This window comes from Lampetra planeri, chromosome 16 (genome assembly GCF_965212315.1).
Source record: "Lampetra planeri chromosome 16, kcLamPlan1.2.h2, whole genome shotgun sequence".
NCBI lineage: Eukaryota > Metazoa > Chordata > Hyperoartia > Petromyzontiformes > Petromyzontidae > Lampetra > Lampetra planeri.
Genome location: NC_136122.1, coordinates 10,300,642 through 10,315,202, shown reverse-complemented (window position 1 = coordinate 10,315,202; position 14,561 = coordinate 10,300,642). Strand labels below are relative to the sequence as shown.

The 14,561-nt window shown below is 46.0% G+C and overlaps 1 protein-coding gene across 1 annotated transcript in view; it reads left to right on the top strand.

Annotated features, from left to right (window-relative positions):
* The window catches only part of NELL1 (neural EGFL like 1), a 115,984-nt gene that overhangs the window by 20,587 nt on the left and 80,836 nt on the right, over positions 1-14,561 (top strand). The window contains exons 5-8 of the mRNA XM_078601439.1: positions 3,592-3,774; positions 6,361-6,457; positions 11,636-11,708; positions 12,311-12,393. Coding sequence (XP_078457565.1) covers positions 3,592-3,774; positions 6,361-6,457; positions 11,636-11,708; positions 12,311-12,393 — 436 coding nt within the window. The remainder of the gene's footprint in view (positions 1-3,591; positions 3,775-6,360; positions 6,458-11,635; positions 11,709-12,310; positions 12,394-14,561) is intronic.

Genomic DNA, 14,561 nt, shown 5'->3' with positions numbered 1-14,561 from the left:
CAGATTACAATAATTACAGTTCAAAATAAATACCTGTTACCCATTGAAATTAGTAGTTTGTAAAATGTGTTATGGAGCAATAGACAGCATGGCAATTATACGATTTCATTGTCTTCGTTCACTTAATTGCGTAATTATTATTATTTAGTTCGACTGATGGCGTGTGTGTTGTAAGCATTATAGAATGTAACGATGCAATCATTAGGAGACTCAGGTTTACGTTGGGCGAACAGCTGTTTGAATAACTTTTACGCAGTTGCTATCCATGCTTCTTATTTTGCTTGACCTCACTGTAGCCTTTGACACAACTGATCACCCCACTCTCATTTATACCCTTTCTTCTCTTACCATCTCGGGCACCGCTCTTTCTTAGTCCAGTCCTATCTTTCCTTGCGCACTTAAGCTGTCTCACTCAACCACGTTACCTCTCTTTTTTTACGATCAGTGGAAACAAGAAGATGCTCGGTGTAGTCGGCACTTTGCTTCGTTCATAATTTCGTATTTTTTTTTAATTTAAACTTTGCTTTATGCAAACCCCCACTCCTCGCTCACTCTCTCGCTCACTCTCTCGCTCTCTCTCTCGCTCACTCTCTCGCTCACTTTCTCGCTCACTCTCTCGGTCACTCTCTCGCTCACTCTCTCGCTCTCTCTCGTTCTGTACGCCGCCCTTCTCGCAGTCCGACGGCCTCCGACGGGTAGCTCATATCAGCATGCAGAGCTCCCCGTCATCTGCCACCGAGCACACGGCCTCCTCCATCGCCCACTGCTCCTTGAAGGCCGGCACGGCGTGGGTCAGCCGCGCATGGCGGAACTCCAGCCACACCCTGGCTCCGACCAGAGCGCGGAAGATGCCCAGGCTGCCCTCCCCCCCCCAACCCGTCAATGTCCGTGTCCCCCAAAGGTTCTGTCCTCGGCCCCCTTATGTTCTCTCTTTATATATCTCCACTTGAATCCCTCCACTCGTCATTCAATCTCCCGCATCATTTCTTTGCTGACGACACCCACATTGTTCGATCTTTCTCCTCCTTCACTGCTGATCTTTGCCCTGCACATCTTCTCTTGTGCGATCGCCACCCAGTCTTGGATGACCTAACACTTTCTCTCCATCAACCCTCGAAAACACAAATCCTCTTCTTCCCAGTTTCACATTCTCCCTGTCCCACTATCTCCTTTACCCCATTATCTCTTCCTCCGGTAGCCTGTCTGCAACCTTGGTGTAATCATCGACTCATCACTTTCCCTATTTGACTACGTAACTGCCACTACCCATTCCTGCCGTTTTCACCTTCACAACATTCGCACAATCAGCCGTTTCATCACAATCACTGCCACCGCACTCCTCATTCACTCCCTCATCTTCACTCGACTAGACTCTTGCAATTCTCCCCTCGATCGGTCTACCATCCTACGCGTTCAAACCACTCCAACAAATTCAAAACGCCGCTGCCGTATCGTCTTTAATCTTTTCTTCCATGCTCACACATCGCCCCCCTCCTCGTTCAGCTGCACTGGCTCCCCATTTATTGTCGTTGCCTCTTTAAATGTCTTACCTTTAGTTTATAAATCTCTCCTTCGCCTGGCTCCTCCGTATCTCTCTTCTCTCGTCCCACTTCACATCACTGCCCGTTGTCTGCATTCTAAATCTTTGCTGGCTCTTTCCGTTCCTTCTCCACTGTGTGCACGGTCTCGATTTTGCTCATTCTCTCTCCTAGCCCCTCGTCACTGGAATAAACTGCCCTTGCATGACAAACAATCACCCTGTTCCGCTCCTCTCTTAAAACCCACGTATTATAATCTCTCTTGCCCATCCTTCCGTCTCACCTTGTTGTCCTCCCCACTCGTACTAACGCCTTCCCTGTCCTCAACTCACCACGGTCACCCATCATCAATCCACTCGTCTCATTTCCATCTTATTTTATTACACGCATTGTCACCACCACCACCGCCTCATTTTACAAATATCCCCTCCACTCATCTGGCCTCATCTCGCCAACCATCTTGTACCATAGTCCACTGTGCAGCGCCCTGGTTAAGGCGCTATATAAATGCAAGATAGGATACCTGAAATGCAGCAAAACACAAACACAATACAAGAACAATTCACGATATAATTGCAAAATCTGGAGGACGCTCATCATAATAATCCTCGTGCCGTGCAAATGTACATCGTATCCTAGCGTGAAATCGATCTCCTTGCGGCAGCACGAGCGAAGCGCGCGAGTGAACCACAATCGACCTGTGAGATCGAGTCCAGCCCTCCTCCTCCACACCTGGGGGGCTGCACTATCAATGCCCCGTGCATCGCGTATGCCGCTCTGCAGTCTCGGCGTGGCTCTGCCGTGGGTCCCACCACAATTAATCAGGCGGCCCCGTAACGAGCGCTGCTGCTGCTGCTTGCGCTGGAGGATGGGCGCGTTCTTTTGAAGTCGAGAAAGTTTTTACGCACCATCCCTCCAAATACGAAACCAATTTGAACATTTAACGCACGTCAGGAATTATGTTTGCCGCGGTCGGAATTATGGGGCTGCCACCCCCACGATTCGGTGACTTTCCACGCTTCAGTGTCGACGTTTTATTCGGCTGTTAATGTTACTTACTTAACGAGCAGGGCTTCCGCGGCGAATATTATCGTTAATAACTGTTACTGTTACCGCTTCGGTAGCACCACCGGTGTGCTGTTGGAGAGGAATCCACACAGATTGAACAATTGGGTCCGGACGTTTCGCTGGCCGTGACAATCAGCATCATCAGGCGCTTGCGAAAAATAATTGTGAAAATGGCTTCAGGTCCTGGGCAGAAATAAATTTGCCATGTTTGTTCATCACATGACAACTTTATCAATTGGCTCTGTCAGGTGGAGGAGGGTTTATGACACGCATATCACGAGTGCAATCTGACGCAAAAATCAATTATGAATCCATTATGGTGAATATAGCGGCATATAATGGTCATGGGAGGGTGGAGTGACGTTAAACCTATTGCATGTAACTTATACATATTGATTCTTACACACGTGACTTGATGCTTACATCATGAACTTAAGAATCAATTATCAATGACTCAATGCATCGTTCAAACACTAATGGTCAGGAAGATGTGCAGCTGTGCTCATTATCATCCTCTCCAGGGTCTTCGGACGAATAGTCTATAAAAATAGCAAATTATTTTATTCAATGTATTAAATTTACTGTACATTTCTTGATCACAATGAGCAAGACACTATTTAATTTTCGGACAAAATAAACATTATATCGAGCTTGCTGTTTTGTTTTTAGACGTGATATTTTTATTTCGCTCTTGAGAGAACAGGTCATTCAGACGCTGTCTTTCCGACAGACCTGTTCTTCACCTGAGGACGGCTGCTTGCGTTGTGGCCGAAACGTTGTGAGAATTGTATTATTTTATTATGCTTTATATGTATCATTTTACTATCTCCCTTCGACGTGACTTTACCGAAAGAACCAAGACGATGAATCCCTGCAGTCACGAAAGCTTTAAATCGAAAAATTTGCTGCTGATGTCAGACACGAATCTGCTGCCCGTTATTCACTGAATCTAGAACGCTCTCAACCTCCCTCCTCCCCCGTGCAGATACCTGGAGCTGGAGAGCAGCGGGCAGCGTGATGAGATCCGCGTGCACTACCGCGTGGGTGGGGACGGAGGCGCCCGCGCCACCACGGAGGCCTTCCCGTACCGCCTGGCCGACGGCCAGTGGCACCGCATGGCCCTCACCATCGGGCCCTCCCGCATCCTGCTTCACGTTGACTGCAACAGGCACGTCCGTGTCGTCCAGGCGCACCCACCGCCTGCTCGGGCTGCCACCTCCCTCCCCCCCCCTACCCACACACGCACAATGAGGTGCACGCAGAAGTGCGTAGGGCGAAAAAGCTCGATAGAGAAATGCTGAACACCCAGCCCGACGCAGGAAACGACACCCTGCGAAGACTTAGCGTGTTAAATTGACAGGGTCGGGTTAAGTTCGATGGGTGCGGGGGGGGGTCTGCTGGTGATGTTATAGATGTTGGGGTTCCTCTTGGCACCCTTGGATACCTGCGCTGCCCGTGGTGTCATCGTTAACGCACCGGGACTCGCAATCCAGAGGTCACCGGTTCGATTCGTCCTTCGAGTGCGGCAGTTGAAGCAATGGGGCAGGTTTCTTGAAACCACGCGGCCACCATCCCCCTGGCAGTATTAATGAGCGCTCCACAGTTTTAGCTGTCGGCAGGTTCAGTGTGCTGAGGTCAAGTCGGGGTACTTCCACCTCTTCCAAGACGTCTGGCCAACGTGGAAGAGTAGGCCAAGGAATGTCTCGCAGATAACTTTTTCCCCAGCAGTGACGTGAGTGAGTAATTGCAGTGCTGCGGCTTTATATCCATCCAGTCTCACCAGCTCCCCACGTGCCATGCTGGATGCCTCGTCGTTAATTATCCGTGGTTATTTCGGTTCTAGTATTTTTGCAAATGTGATATACGCCTCGTGAAGTTAAAACCAACACAACGTTTTAAATGTATGCACGTAACTGACAGTGAGAAAAATAATAACGCTGTGGTATTAATGAACAACTCTCCGATAGCATTTTCCATCATGTTACAATATTGCATTGCGAGAGTGTAACATGATGGTAAAGAAATTATGTTCACGTGGAGAGACAGATGAAAGACGGAGACATATCGTCTGCTTATCTATTGTTTGTTATATATATTCTCCACGACAGCGCTAATGATTCTTTTGTGCTATGTATGATATATTTGTGCGTCAAACTAGGACCCAGAGCTTAAAGAGATTATCCTTGCCTATGGCAGCTCGCCAGCATTGATTCAAGCAAGTCTGACTCTGATCCAAAATTTGAGTGTACCAAATCATTGCCACTGAAGCTATGCACTGCCAGAATGCTGTTTGGCTGATGGGTCGTGTAAGACATACTTTTATATTCTAACCTGACGAGACTTAATGTCTGTATAACCCAGACGCATGCGTTGCTGATTATTCAGTTTTGTCCGTTGTCAACGGCAAGGTAAAATATCCCTGAGATGTGAATTCGGCCCTTGATTATTTTTTTTCCCAATTAATTTTAGTCGCACCTATTTAGCCCAGACCTTTGTTTATCATGTGTGATTGCCTTTAGACAGATTAATTATGACACACGCTTAACAAAGAGTACTATTCAGACGGCGTTACCATTTTTGCCACCGTGATGGCAGTTATTTACGTATCTTGGATTGAACCATTGCCATTGACGCCATTTACTAAGATAGATTGTTTTATTCCGTGAGTTTTAATTGTTCATTGTAGCCAGGTTTGTTTGCTTGTGTAAAATATATATTTAATTTATTTTTCGTTACAAGTACCCGATCCACAGTTTTTAATTGACGTATTCCCTGTTTGGAGATGCACTCGTAGTTTTTGCAGTCAGTGCAATATTTTTTTTTCTTTTACCACGTGTGATGGCGGTTTTGTTGTTGTTCTGATTCATATTTCTTCTGTTGTCGTTTATTTGATTTATTTTGATTTTGTCATTTTGATGACCCAAGGTCACGGTTTAAAATTAGGCTATCCCCTGATCTCCAGAGTCCTCACCTCTTTAAACAAAATAAACTTGACACTTAAACTAGACTCTTTAATTGTGGGATTACTTGTCCTCCCAATGAGGGATGCCGCCTTGGCGTGATGGTCAGCACACTGAACTTGCAATCCAGAGGGCATCGGTTCAATATGATCTCCCGGCGCGGCAATTTAAAATCTAGGCAAGTTTTTTCAACACCCCCCTTCCCCCATCTCCCTTCACTCACTTCCCCCCCCCCCCCCACTGCCTCTGTTCACTCGGCAATATGAATTTGATAAATGGGTGCAATCCAGTCAATTAGTTGATAGGCAGGTCGCGTACAATGGGGGGAAGGTGTGAGTACACCCACCTTCTCCAAGATGTTTGCCCAGCATGGAAGGCGAGGCCAAGTACTCTCGAAAGCAGTGGTTCTTGACGTTTTATTGCAGCCCTGCACCCCCTTGGTAATTATGAATCGTAAAAAAAAAATGTATGACGGGAATAAATACATTGGTTTGATGAAACAAAGTAGTTGTACTGACGTGCCCATGATTAATTTGCACTTTCGATGACTTAGCTTCTAAAATAATCTGGCCACGTCTCGCACCCCAAGAAAGGGCATCTCGTACCCCCCAGGGTCTGCGTGCACCCCAGATTAAGAACCACTGCTCTAAAGGGGCTCTAAAGGAGCTCTAAAGGTAGCTCGCTTGAGCTCCCTCTGATTGAGGCCCTTCCTCCAGCAGTGATGTGAGTAAGCAATCGCAGGCCGTACGCACCTTTGCCTCCTAATGAATTCTTCTTTAACCCCCTGCGCTCAGGATATACGAGCGCGTGGTTGGTCCGCCAGACATGAACCTGCCCGAATCGACGGGCCTGTGGCTGGGCCAGCGTCATTCCAAGCACGCCCTCTACAAGGTACGAGCAGATCGACACAAGCGTGACACATTTCCAAGTGCACGTTGCCCACCTACTTATGCAAAAGAGTAAGAACTCTAATTTGAACTTTGATTTAAAGCTTTCGTGACTGCAGGGATTCGTATTCTTGGTTCTTTCGGTAAAGTCACGTAGAAGGGAAATAATAAAATAAAATAAATATAAAACAATACAAATTCCCACGACGTTTCGACTGCAACACAAGCAATCATCATCAGGTGAGAAATTCACAGGCTGTGGATTTCACACCTGATGATGATTGCTTGTGTAGCACAGCCTGTGTATTTCACACCTGATGATGATTGCTTGTGTTGCAGTCGAAACGTCGTGAGAATTTTTATTGTTTTATATTAATATTATTTTATTATTTCCCTTCTACGTGACTTTACCGAAAGAACCAAGAGTAAGAACTCTAATTTGGCTCAATGATACTTCCCCTCAAGCACTATTTATTTGTGACGTACAGTTCCATTTGCCACGTCTTGGCCTGGTTACACATTGGCCAATAAACTGACAAGGGTGTATTTGGCGATGTGAAACTAAAATAAAATAACGTTATGCTCTATTAGACCTTTGGGTCTTCTGGAACGATGTTTGCGAGGCCGCGTGCAGTGTGGTAAAGTGTGCGTACTCCCACCTCTTCCGAGATGTATGGCCAGCGTGGAAAAGTAGGCCAAAATAACCTGCTCGAGGGGGCTTCTCTCGAGCTCCCTTTAAGCGGTGGGTCTTCCGCCAGCAGCGTCGCGAGCAGGCGTTTGCAGCGATGCACCTTTACCTCTTCATGGGCGAGCACTACGACAACCTCTCGTTAATTTACACTCCCCGTGATGCCCACAAAATAACGCGCCACAACAACATGTACCCAAAAAATAACAAGAGATGAATAGCAAAAGGTTTAAGGGAGGGTAGGAACAAAAAGTAAACACAAACACCACTTTGAAATGTTCTCGGTGATGTTAAAAGCTGGACATTTATTGACGACCTCTTTCTCCGCGAGACAAAAGCCAGCCCTTGGCATCTCCTTGCCCCATCCCTGGCGTGAGGCAATGTTTACCCCCCACCCCGTTTCCCTGGCAATTTCAGATGCCACTTTGTTAGTGACTCCCCTTGACCCGAGCCTTGATCTCTCTACGCAGGGGTTGGTAGACATTCTTAACCGCCTAATGTCAGTGCATATACTGTAATACATTAATATTTGAAGGATAAAAGGACTTCCAAGCGTGAAAGAGTCCTCCTTAGGCCTACCCAACGGTATATATTCCGTTGCCGAGAGAAGATTATTCACCACTCGGTTCAATTGACCTCCGAAAACCGTGTGAAGATTTAATCCAGCTTCATCGTCGACCAAGAAAAAAATAAAAGCACAGTTGTATTTGGTAAGTTTTTGTGGTTTCACGGCTATAACACTGGGCCTTGGAACCCAGAGTTCCCCGGTTAAATTCGATCTCCCGGCGTGACAGTTTAAACAACGGTGCCAAGTTTATTAAATCACCTCCCCTGCCCCCTACCTCCGTCCACCCAGTGGTGTAAACGCGTGCACCACAATGAGTCAATTGGTAGATCGCGTGTAGTGGGGTTGAAGTGTGGGTCCTCTGACCTCTATCAATATGTCTGGCCAGCGTAAGATCCCAACCCTGACGCCTGTATATTTGGAGTTTTCACGTTCTCCCTGTTTCTCCGGGTCCTCCGTTTTTTCCCTGTCAATTTGCAATCAAGGTGCGTTAAGAGTATGTGGCTGCTATAAATCTCCACGTGATAAGCTACTTCGCTGAGCTATCATTTGTGGCCAGGTCGCCTCTGAAAAAGAGCGATGTAGCTCAGTGGGCCTTACCTGGTAAAAATGTTTTTTAAATAGTTTCTAGTTATAAATTGACACAGAAAAGTGAGACTTTAATTCAGTAACGGATTGATAAAGGGGTTGTAAAACAATCAATCGTCATATTAATAAATTAACTCGGATGATGATCCCATTGTGTGAATTGTAAGATAGTGCCCTCCAGAGAGGCAGAACGAAACGCGAAATCGCCCTGGCTACATTCTGCTTCCGTCCGCGAGAGACGACGTGGCCCCGTACTTGCAACGTGCCTTCTCGCGAGGGTCTCTGCGAGATAATAATTCTTCGTGTAATTTAACGCCGAACGCGTGGTGAATAATAGCTCTTGTATTCACATGCAAATTGCATTGCCCACACCGTAGCGGAATGCGCCGGGACTTAAAGGCCCCAGCGCAATCGTGTGACCCGGTTTTGGACTCATGCGGTTAATTCATTATTCCCGACAGATTCGCGTTTTTTTTTATTTCGTACTGAAATGGCTCGTTCTACATGGCTGGAAGTGCCTTCATATCATGGTGTGCATATCTGCAGCCATTTGAAACCGCTCTGACCGACATAAACTGTGTCACAGCTGAGAACACACGCACGATACGTGCGCTCGTGCACACTATGACATCCACTTTCTCAACCAATCTTATATTTTGTTCGCGATCGCGATGGTGTTTCTAGAAAAAAAGCAATGCAATCTATTAGCGATGCAGAGACGCTCTTATTATTTTTTTACCTATTTTCGAAAATAAGATTGTAGGACGGAGTTTAGAGGAGCATTGGCGCTGAAAAATGCAAAACCCCCCTCCACCCCCCTCCCCCCCGTCTCGAGTGAGGTGCGTGATGACTCAGTGTACAAATCTATTAATGGTTGATGGCTGTTTAGATACATCAATGTGGGCTAATTACCGTCGGCATGCATTGTAAAGTGTCTAATTTAGGTGTGAAATTCGAAGCGTGCAAGTAATTTACATTCTAATTAATTTATTTCAAGTGTCGCTTCATTCCATTACCGGAGGATCATAATTTTAGCTCCGTCGGAACAAACCGTACCTTCTAAAAATTTCTCAATTAGTGGCTGGGTAACTTGTTATTTCCCAAGCAATGAATTAATAAGGGAGTAATAGAGAACGAAAAGGGCATTCTCCGCTAGGAAGCAGTGTGCCGTTTTTGTGTGCGGGGGTCAACCTGCACTAGAGACGTCTTCCAGGGCTGCTAACAAACCGGAGGCCTGGAGGTGCATTGATCATTGTCAAAGGCGAAAGCGACCGGCTCGCTCTGATAAACCTCCCCGCGGCGAGGCAGAGAAGGATCGTGCCTGGCCGCGCTGTTTTAATCTCCGGCTGGTGCTAGATCACAGTCGGTGCTTTAAAAGCGCGGACTTTGGCGGGTCTGAGTGCATTATAAAATTGTTCGCTGTGTTTGGCGTGCGTGTGTTATGGGGTAGCGGTGGCGTCATGGTTAGCGCACCACGCTACGAACACCGCCCGCCCGAGTTGGATTCCCGGCTGCAGTTAACATCGGTGATCGTTATATATGGGCCGGTCCTAGATAAACTCGGCCTTAAATTAGTTCCTGATGCGGCATGCGAATATCAATACTCGGGTGACAAAGAAAGCTAGGAATGGTGCTGGCTGTTACACCCCCTAATACGCTTTGCCGTACCGGCCTGCATAGGTGCAAACTAACAGCAATTGCCCCAACAGCCTGTGCAGGTTTGGAAGGGTTTGTGCATTGTGCTGTGAACCCTGTGGTCTATTTTCAATTCTCAACCGCAGCTAACATCGCTTGGCAAATGGTATCTGGACCGTCGTGGGCCTCTGTTCGTTACCTGATGCAAAGTGTCAATGAGTATCTGCTGATGGTGTGTTGCTGACCACGTCACCACCCTGTCATATGTCGTCCCAGCCTCAATGGGTGCTCACCAACAGCAGCTGCGTTTGGCTGCACAGTGCAATAGAGTACGCTTTGGATGCATGTGGCGTCCAAATGCAACCACATCTCAAGATGCGGGTGGGGGTGGGGGTGACCACTGTTGTATTTTCTGCGTGCTTGTGAATTTTGAAGGCGCGTGTGCTTCGCCGCCTTTGCCTGCTACAACATTTTAATTAAGTGTTAAACTGATTTTTTGTTTGTTTGTTTATATTGCGGTGAGATTTATCGGCGGCGGCACTTCGAAGAGTGTTTGTAAATTTGAGTACAACATCACTGTGAGCAGAAGGAATGAGAAAAGCTGTCTGATGCGAGCGCTCTCTTGCACGTAAGATATTTCAAAAGACTTTCCGCCGCATTAGATTTAAGAACCGCAGATGACACGGAGTGAACCTTATGGATATTGATCGTGTACATAGCGCTCCCCCTCCCGCCGTTCTCGATGCCTGAGAGTTGTTTCAATAGATTACCGGCATTGCTTTTGTAAAACAAAGAAAAGACAGCAGAAACTCCTTTGATTATCTTCATTTTTTCTTCGCTGGAGGACAAATTCGCACAAAATACACAGAGATTAAATAAATCAAGTTGTGATTCTAGATTTGAAGCTTTCGTGACTGCAAGGATTCACATTCTTAGGTTTTTTCGGTGAAGTCACGTAGGTAAAAAATAATAAAATAAAATAATAATAAATGAAAATAAATCAATTAAATCACGACGTTTCGGAGGCAACACAAGCCTCCGTCTTCAGGTGGGACCGTCACAGCTAAATTTACTGTATCAAGTGTAGATTTCAAGCTTTCGTGACTGCAAGAATTTTAGCTGTGACGGTCCCACCTGAAGATGGAGACTTGTGTTGCCTCCGAAACGTCGTGATTTTATTTATTTATTTTCATTTATTATTATTTTATATTATTATTTTTTACCTACGTGACTTTACCGAAAAAACCTAAGAGTGTGAGTAATCAAGTTGTGTGCGGATGCGAGGTGGATCATCACAGTGCAGGATCGCGAGCGACGGTGTTGGCTTGAAGAGGCCTTAGTTTGGGAGTGGATTGATCATCGCTCGATGGTGATGATACAAAGACGCGCTATGGAGTGAAAGAAATACGTTTGCCAAAAGAACGACTAATTGGTTCGTTTCTTGTCAATTAGAATTTTACTTATTGCAGCGAGATAGAGAACATCGACTCGTACGAGTTAATTGAGAACGCTTACCAGGCAATTGCTTTCTTGAGTCTGTTATTGTTCCAAGTAAGAAGAATATGAAACAAATACAGCTCAATGCAGCTGATGGCAAACGTGACAAATTACTCTTGTGCGAGAGTAAGACTCATTAAATACAGTTAATATATCTTGGAATAAAGTTAAACTTTGCATGAACATGCTTTGTGTTTTTTTTTGTGCAGGGCATATTGCAAGACGTTAGGATCATCATCACGCCCAACGGATACGTCTCACAGTGTCCAGATCTCAATCACAGTAAGTCCTTACCCTCGTCTTTGTGACTAACTAAAGTGCTGATTGTGATAAGTGCTGAGTCGTAAGTTGTCACATGTCCGATGCGGATACTTGATGCACAAAAGGAAATGCATCCCTTTCCCATTCCGATGACGTTTGTCTACATCATCAGTTTTTCTTCTGATTCTGGTCCACAATAACAGTCTCATATATGCTGATAATAAAACCTTGGTGATCTCGTCAAGGAAAGTAAACCATCATACAAACTCCGCTCATCCTTACAGTGGCTTTTGGTTCGCCATAGAACAAAGATGGTCAACGCATCGAGCGCTTTCAGACGCGCTTCTGCGTCCGTCTGGAACGCTCTTCCTATTAGGAAGCCACTTGACCTATGCGCTTTATTATCTAGATTGAAAACTCATTTCTTTAGAACTGCTTTTAGCGTTTAATTTGTTGTCCTTCCCCCTCATCGCCGATTAACACGGTTGACTATGTACCCTGGAAAATATCTCAACATAGATACATACATATGGCTACACACAGGCGGTCGCTTTGTAAGTGGCATCTCAGTGATATGTACACAGCCACAGTAACTGCCCTTTCTCCTCTGCTGCGCACGTTAGCGTGTCCTTCCTGCAGCGACTTCCACACTCTGGTGCAGAACATCATGGACCTCCAGGAGTTGCTGGCCAAGATGACGGATCAGGTATGGCACCTATCTGAGCCGTGGTAGAGCATTGTCGGATGCTGCCGTGCTGTGATGGGTAGCAACATTGAACTTGCGATCCAGAACATATGTATGTTGAACTTTATCGATTTAAAGCTTTCGTGACTGCAGGGATTCATCTTCTTGGTTCTTTCGGTAAAGTCACATAGAAGGGAAGTAATACAATAATAAAAATAAAACATAATAAAATAAGTCTCACGACGTTTTGGTCACAACGCAAGCAGCCGTACTTGGTGAAGACCAGGTCTGTCGAGGCGACAGCGTCACTAACCGTGCTGGGGATGGGATGGATGGGTCCTAATGCAGACGAAACTGGTCCACAGTGGTGTCTTTGTCTCACCGCTTCCCGTTGGGATGGTGGACTGACTCTAGTGATGAGTCCTAATGAGGATGAAAGTCCGATGAGGATGAAAAAAGTCGGCAGTTGAAGCAATGGTGCGAGTTTATTACATTTCCTCCCCGCCTCTGTCAAACGCAATCGTAAAATGTGTGCGACCACAGTTAGTCATCGGTAGGTCGGGCACGGTGGGGTAAAGTGTGGGTACACTGACCCCTTCCAAGATGCTTGGCCACTGTGGAAGAGCAATCTAAACACCCTCAAAGCCCATCCGTCAGCAGTGACATGAGCAAGGAATTGCAGGGCTGCACCTTTACCTTAAAATGTAACTTGCGAAGGAGGAGAACAATGGATGTGCATATTTTTAAGGCGTTTGCAAAAAAAATGTTTTGTGCAGCTGCACGCAGCGTGCATTGAAATAACTCACCACTATCATCATTCACTGTGCCCCGCAACGGAAGAATGTTTCTTCTCCACAGCAGAGCGATGTGAGCCAGGTTGACTGATGGTTATAGAATGCACTCCATAATACGGTGCCTTGAAAACGCTGGTAAGTTAGTATAATGCATGCAATCTTCTTCGAAGGGAGTGGTGAGAAAACGTACAGTGAAATGTTTTCTACAGCGGTAGGTTAATCAAACCGGTGTGGAATTATATTTTTTGTTCATTTGTGCATATATATATTACCGCTAAAGCATTCCGAATTTTTTTTTGTGATTGAAAATTGCGCACACACATGCGCAGATCTGGGACGCATTGTGTATTACAGGTCACACCGCGTGAAAACCCCCAACTCAAATGCACATAACCCTGGAGAACCTTCATGCACGCCAACTCATGAACTTCAGCTCTGAAGGCGTCTGCTCAGTCTGCTGAGATGCCCTGCACTCGGTGGCGGCTCATCATTGTCGGGGAGCTGCTCCCACCTCCCACACTCCCCGGGAAAATAGGATGATGGGGAAAAAACGCCTTAACTACACTGACCTTCTTCTTGGTTCTTTCGGTAAAGTCACGTAGAAGGGAAATAATAAAATAATAAAACATAATAAAATAATATAATATAAGAAAATAATTCTCACAATGAGAATTATTTTATTATGTTTTATTTTTATTATTTTATTATTTCCCTTCTACGTGACTTTACCGAAAGAACCAAGAAGATGAATCCCTGCCATCACGAAAGCTTTAAATCGAAAAATTACACTGACCTTCTCATTATACAGATTATAAACTGCATACACCCCCTTCCTCCTACTTCCTACTACTTTCCACCCGCCCCCCCCCCCCCTTTCTATGCCCCATCATCATCATCATCAATCTACTGCTGGATGACAGTTTCGCCAAGCCGCTGTCACGTTCTCACGATCCTGCGATGTAGCAATCCACCTAGCGCCTGCACATGAACTGGTTGCATCGCTGTTAAGACCGGCACGGCATGCGACGGGGTGGGTGGTGCTGATCTTTACACACCATGCCAGGTGCTCATTTGAGGCTGAGTCGATCCTAGGGGAGGCACAGGACGGATTCAAATATCCGGCACTGTTATTGGCCGTGAATGTTCCTCGAACTTTGGTCGCTGTGTTCGTAGAGCTGTGCGCTAACCATTGTGCCACCGCTCCCCCACACACTGTAAATATATTTAGACATGCACAGCATCTTACGCCGATTCTCAGGAGAGTGAGAGATGGATTACTTCGCTGGTCATTGAGCAGTTAAAATTGAACCCCGATGTTGATGGCAGGCACTTCGCATGGGAGCTGTTAATTTTGATCTTGTTGTGAAATATGCGCCACACTTTTAATGGCAGAAA